This window comes from Thalia democratica, chromosome 9 (assembly GCF_965202585.1).
Source record: "Thalia democratica chromosome 9, ktThaDemo2.hap1.1, whole genome shotgun sequence".
Lineage (NCBI taxonomy): Eukaryota > Metazoa > Chordata > Thaliacea > Salpida > Salpidae > Thalia > Thalia democratica.
The window spans coordinates 10,684,857-10,690,953 of record NC_139173.1 but is presented as its reverse complement, the minus strand read 5'-3'; the positions used below and the strand labels follow the sequence as shown (position 1 = coordinate 10,690,953).

The window sequence follows — 6,097 nt, the reverse complement described above, 5'->3', positions numbered from 1 at the left end:
CATTTAAATAGAAATTTTGCTTTTGCTTATTTAATATTAAAAGACAAATGTAAAACGAACAAAATGTCCAAACAATTATTAAACTACGGTTGCGAATAACTAGTCAACGTGAAATGTTAGTTTTTTTTTTTTTTTCTTTTATTTAAAAGCGATAAAAATTCACAAATCAATAATTTAACTATAACACAAAACAATCTAATTTTTCATCCACACAAATGTGAATGTCATCGACCGGGAACGCATCCAGGGTCGGTATGTTTTTACGTCTCTGGCGGACGACTCATCCAAGGGCTGGGAACTCGGCTTCACTGTTCAGCATGACCTTTGAAAAACAAATTCTGTTTTAAACAATGAAAATCAAGTCCAATGGTTTATTTTAATTTTTTTGTATTATGCCCTCATTTTAAGTCTTAAGAAAATAAAGTGTGGTTATGTATATTAGTGCTGCTCACAGCAATTGCTAAGTAAGAAGTTATTTGAATAATTTTCAAACATTTTTAATGGTAATAACCAACAAACCTTCTTGGGCTGGTTGTTCCTCTTCTGGCCGTTGTAGTTGTTGCGGCCCCTGCCCCCGAACCCGCGGTTGTCACGGTTACGTGGGGGGTACTTGCCCCTACCACCTTCACGGTTGTCACCCTGGTCCTTCCTGAAGCCTCCCCTCTTGGCCGGGTTCTCGAACCTGAACCTGAAGTTCTTGCTGATGTCCTTCTTGTTGCCTTGCACGTTCTGTGACATTTTTAAGTTGATCTTGCAAATATTTATCTTCTACTTTAGTACTTATGCAAATACTACAAACTAAAAAATTATTATTTTGTTTTCATCAATTCAAAAAAATTACAAAAAAAGTTTTCAAGCATCAAACACAAATGAATATATATATCATCATTAAGAAATTACAAAATACAAACTAAAAATAATAATTACTGTTTAATTATTGTAATTAATACTTTTCAATTGTTCAATCACAAACCTGCACTTCAACTTCCTCCTCTTCTTCCTCGTCGCTCTCAATCTTCACCTTCTCCAACTTCTTCATGTTGTTCCACTTCTCGTTCTCCACTCCCTCATTCGGCTTCCTCACCTCGAACTGGTGCTTCTTCTTCTCGCCCTGCATCTTCTTGTACTCCTCCAAGGTGTACACGGGCTCCTCCTTCTCCTCTTCAACCTTCTCCTCGGCTTTTGGTTCTGAACAACAATTGTAAACTTTTATAAAAGAAATTTTGAAAAATTATTGCTTTCTTATTTAACATAAATTAATTGAAGTCGAAATGCATTTGTTTTCACTTATGCTTAAAAGAAGAGTTTTTACAACAAATAAATTATCTATATTAAAACTTGCTAAGTGTTTAAAAGTAACTGGTATAAATATTTTGTTTACTTTCACGTTTAATCAAAGTAGGAACATAATAAAAGCACAATATTTAACAAATACAAATTAGATGAATAGATATACAAAATATTTACAAGATGTTTTTAAATTTGGCACTCAAGCAGCAAAATACTACATGATGTTTTTGCAACAACCAGAATAGTCTAACTGAAATAAAATTAATGTTTAGTTTGATCTAAAAGTGCAAATTAATCAATAATGTTAAAAAAGTGCAAATTAATTAATAATGTTAACCTTCCTTTGCTTCGGATTCGTCCTTCTCAACGTTGCCTTCGGCAGCGGGTGCGGCAGCTTCATCAACATTTTCACCTTCCACCTTCGCTGGTGCTTCCTGCTTCTTCTCCTCTTCGGCAGCAGCGTCCCAGTTCACCTCGTTGTTCTCCTGCTTGTTCTGGTACCTCCTGTACCCGTTGTTGCGACGGTTGTTGTTGTTGTACCTCCTCGGGGCGCCTTCCTGTCCCTCCTGGCCTTCTTCCTGGTTCCTGTCCTGGTACCTCGGCCTCCTGTCGCCGTTGTTGTACCTTCTCGGCCTGTAAGCGCGCTTCTCCTGTCCTTCGGCCACTTCACCTTCGGCCTGCTCACCGTCCCTGTTATTAATTAATTTGTTGTGATCAACTCTAAATTTACGGGTGTAAAAAATCATTAGGTTTTTGGTCTTAGTGTGTTTGGTATGAGTGAATACATAAATGCTTGTGACATTACTAAAATTTTACAAGTTTATGAAAAACCTGTTAATACAATTCAGGAGACAATAATGGGACATTTAATTTGAGCATGATTAGAGTAAAAAGATATTGTATAAAAGGTGTTCCTAGAAATTATATACATTTAAACTTAAACGTTGTTTGGAAGATAAAGCTCTATTTTTATTTTTTACTTTAATATATACATACAAACAAAATCCTGGAATTACACTTGAAAGTCATTCAAATTTAAAAACATTTTTGAGGTTGAAATATGTAAAACTCTTTCTGTATAGTTGAGACTCTTTAAAGAAGTTTATGGATGGTTGAAAAAGTTATTCTTAAAATATAGTCTGAAAAGTCGAACAAAGTTAACCAGTTTGAATAAACAATAAAAACTAAATAATTGACACCAACTAACAAAAATTACTTGTAAGAGAAGCTTGACAACAAATAAAATCTTCAAAATTGAGTTAAAATCACTTAAAACAAAATCCTTAGGTTCAGTAAAAAGATTTCAAGTAGCTAAGTTTTAAATAAAGCCGCAATCCTATTGTTTTTGGTTAACTTAGACTCTTAGAGAATTTATAAATGCTTAAAATATAACAAAACTCTAAAATCAAAAATTTAAATATTGAACTAACTTTATTATAAAATACTTAAAAAAAGTGTGATACAAAATAAATAAATGTTCTACAAGTGCAAAATAAATTACCTTGGTCTGCGGTCTTGCCAGTTTCTTCTGGGACGGTCGTTGTTGTAGTTGTTCCTAAAATATAAAAATATTTAGCTACTGCAGATTAAAAACTAAACTAAGACACGTGCTGTCTTTTTTTATTAGCTATTTCAAGTTAAAAACTTTAATAAATTAGAATGAGAGCTACATAATTTTGTGTAGAACAACACAAAAAAGAATTATAACTTTTACGTTTATTTATAATAAAAACTTATCAGCATATCAAACTAAATAATATTTACCTTGGGCGACGTTCTTCACCATTCTCATTGTTGTACCTCCTGTTGTAAAATAAAAATAAAACTTCTATTTTGGTTATATAAATAAAGTATTGGTGTTTATAGTTTTGTATTCTTAAAATACTAGAGACTGGAATATTTTTGGTGAAATGAAGTGCAATATATATTAATAAAAAATTAATTACCTTGGGCGGCGTTCTCCTTCGCCATCTTCATTGTTGTACCTCCTATTAGAAAAATAAATTAAGACAAGTTAAAACTTTGGTAACGTGCAAAAAAAACTTTATTCATAAAAAGTATAGATGATTGCATATAATTCTTTTGTAATTAAAAATAGGAAACTGAAATAATTTTCATGAAATTAAACATGAAAGTTTACCTTGGGCGTCTTTCGCCTTGGCCATCTTCATTGTTGTACCTTCTGTTGTTGTTCCTGGGTCCACCCCTGTTGTTGTTGTTATACCTGTTGGGCCTCCTTTCTCCATTCTGGTTGGCTTCATCACCGCGCTTGTTGTCAGCGTCTGTAAGAAATTATTATATATTGTTGAAATAAATACCAAAATACATTACTAATTAATAATTTATTACTTTTTCTGTTGATATGTAAAATAAAAATTTTACCCAAGAGCTGATTTGTTTACAAAAAGTATTAAACATGAATCTACAACTAAAACATATAATATTTTTGTTTACATCTAACAAATTAACCATAAAAACTGCAAAGATTAAAAAAAAACCTACACTAAAAATATATTTAATTCACAAACCCTTCTTGGCATTCTTCTTGGGAGGGTTCATCAACTTATTTTTCTTCTCCTTCTGCTCCCTCTCCTTCTGCTTCTTCTTGGCAGCCTTCTCCATCTTAGTTCTCTCCTCAACCATCTTCAGGTACTCCAGGGGGTCCATCTCCTCTTCGGACTCGCCTCCCATCACGTACTTGTTTGTCACCTCGCAGTTGTACACTTCCTCGCCCTGAGGCGCTTCCATCTGCTGGCCGTCTACTTGAGGCGTCACCATTTTTATGTTTGTGTTTAATTAAGACTGGAAATAATTTTTGTTTGAGTTTTTGTAAAATAAATTTTGTATTTCGTTGAAGTATTGAAAGGAAATATTAAAAAAATGATTGCTTTAAATTTCTCAAAATAATTTTTATGAATAAATTCAACGAAAAAACATCTTTTTGTACTGAATACTACTTTAAACATAATAAAATAGTTTCAGAACTAAAATCTTACCAAATTGTAATTGAAAAACAATTGAATACTTACTGTAAATAAATATCAATTCAAAACCTTTTTATTTAAGCTAATTTGACAATATTATTCAAAACTAGCATCATACAGACAGTGTGCAATTAAATGACATATTTCACAATAAAATAAAAATAGCATATAGAAATCACAAACAAAATTATAAATTTTAATTCCATAGTTCTTCATAAAAACTGCAAGAATCTCCAGCAGCCAAATTATGAATAGGAACTGATTTATCTTCATTATACTCAGATTCAGAAGAACTGTTGATAAAAATTTCTTAACATACTTCATAAATATTCAATATCAGTAAACAAGAAAAAACTGCCATACTACAAATAAAACTGCACATTTTTAAAATTTATACTAGACCTTTAGCAAGAAAAAAACAAGATACTTGGACAAAAATTTAACAAAAAACAATATATTTAGTACTAGGACACTAACCTTTCACTATCAACAGTTTCTTTCATAATTTTAAACACTGCAACATCTTTGTCAAAACTTACAAAGGAACTCAAGTCACTTAAATATTTCCTGTGATAAAATATTTAAAAATCCAATCGAATAAAAATAAAACAAAACTTTTAAAATTTCAACATAAAACTTTTATAAAACTTCATTTACCACCTAATTAACATAGAAATGTTATCAGCTTTGAAAAATTAGAGTTGTCTAAAAAATCTTTTAGTTTTCCAAAAAAAAATATTTAAAAATTAGTTTAAAATTTTAAAAAAGTAAATAAAATTTCAGTGTATTGTACTTATGTCAGATGGTACTTGTATGTAAAAAACTAGCTATGAAATTTGTAGAGAACTCAACACTAAAATAAATAAAAAAATGCTAATTATTTAAATTAAAACAAATTACTTTAAAGCTTTCATAAAACTGCTATAATTCATTTACTTTAAGTAAAATGGCTCTTTGTACTTAGTAATTCAAAAACTATAAAAACAAAAAAAAATTACCTTAAATAAGCATTATTGAAGTCTTTTTGATAAGGATAGTGATACTTTTCTTTGAGGTGATTAAAATAAGCTAATGTAATGTATAAATAATCTCCATCTACTAATAGGTAGTTAAAAGTTTGGTCTATAGCTTCTTTAATTATCTCTATTCTACTAAGGCATATGGTTACTAATTCATTGTTATATACAGAAACTTCAAATAAACTTAAATGAGGAAAGTTTAGTGGATGTGATTGTAAAGTTTCTGTAAAAAATGTTTTATCTTGACTGCTGTCATTAAACTGTTCAGCATTACCTGGAGTTTCCTTTGCTTTATTAAATGGATATAAAGCATGTTCTGATTCTCTTTTATCTGGCAAAACTAAGACATTTTCTTTCAAGTGGCCATACTGATTATAGGACTCAGCATTTCGATCAAGACTAGAACTATCAGCGTCTTCAAACTGATCACTGCTACAATAGGTGTCAAAAAATTTAGACATGCATTTGTGAGGATATGCAAACATTAAAGATCTTCCAAATGTTCTACTCTTAATATTTTGTTTTCTAATTAACTCTGTTTGTTTGTTAATAAAAAACTCTGAATTTTGGTTGGCAACGTTGTTTGCTGTATTAATAATTTGAGCTAATAGGTTTTTAAATTTAATATGAGGATAATCTATTTCTTTTAAAAGTGTGTAGTTTAAATGGCTTTCTGAAACTGCATCATTAGAATGTACCAATCTTGTAAAAACCGCAAATTGACTGCAGTACCCTACTTTTAATTTAGTATTTGGAGGAGTTCCTACACCAGTAAAACAAACCTCATAACCAAATTTATTACAA

General features: G+C 30.7%; 1 protein-coding gene across 1 annotated transcript; it reads right to left on the bottom strand.

Annotated features, from left to right (window-relative positions):
* Positions 1–136: 136 nt before the first annotated feature.
* LOC145844011 (uncharacterized) lies at positions 137–4,180 on the bottom strand. The gene is made up of 9 exons (XM_082951321.1): positions 3,819–4,180; positions 3,431–3,572; positions 3,237–3,278; positions 3,055–3,093; positions 2,792–2,845; positions 1,628–1,980; positions 974–1,188; positions 520–729; positions 137–322 (listed from the first exon to the last, which is right to left on the bottom strand). Exons 1-9 carry the CDS (start codon positions 4,066–4,068, stop codon positions 281–283), a joined length of 1,347 nt encoding a protein of 448 aa, XP_082807447.1. The 5' UTR covers positions 4,069–4,180; the 3' UTR covers positions 137–280.
* Positions 4,181–6,097: the final 1,917 nt, after the last annotated feature.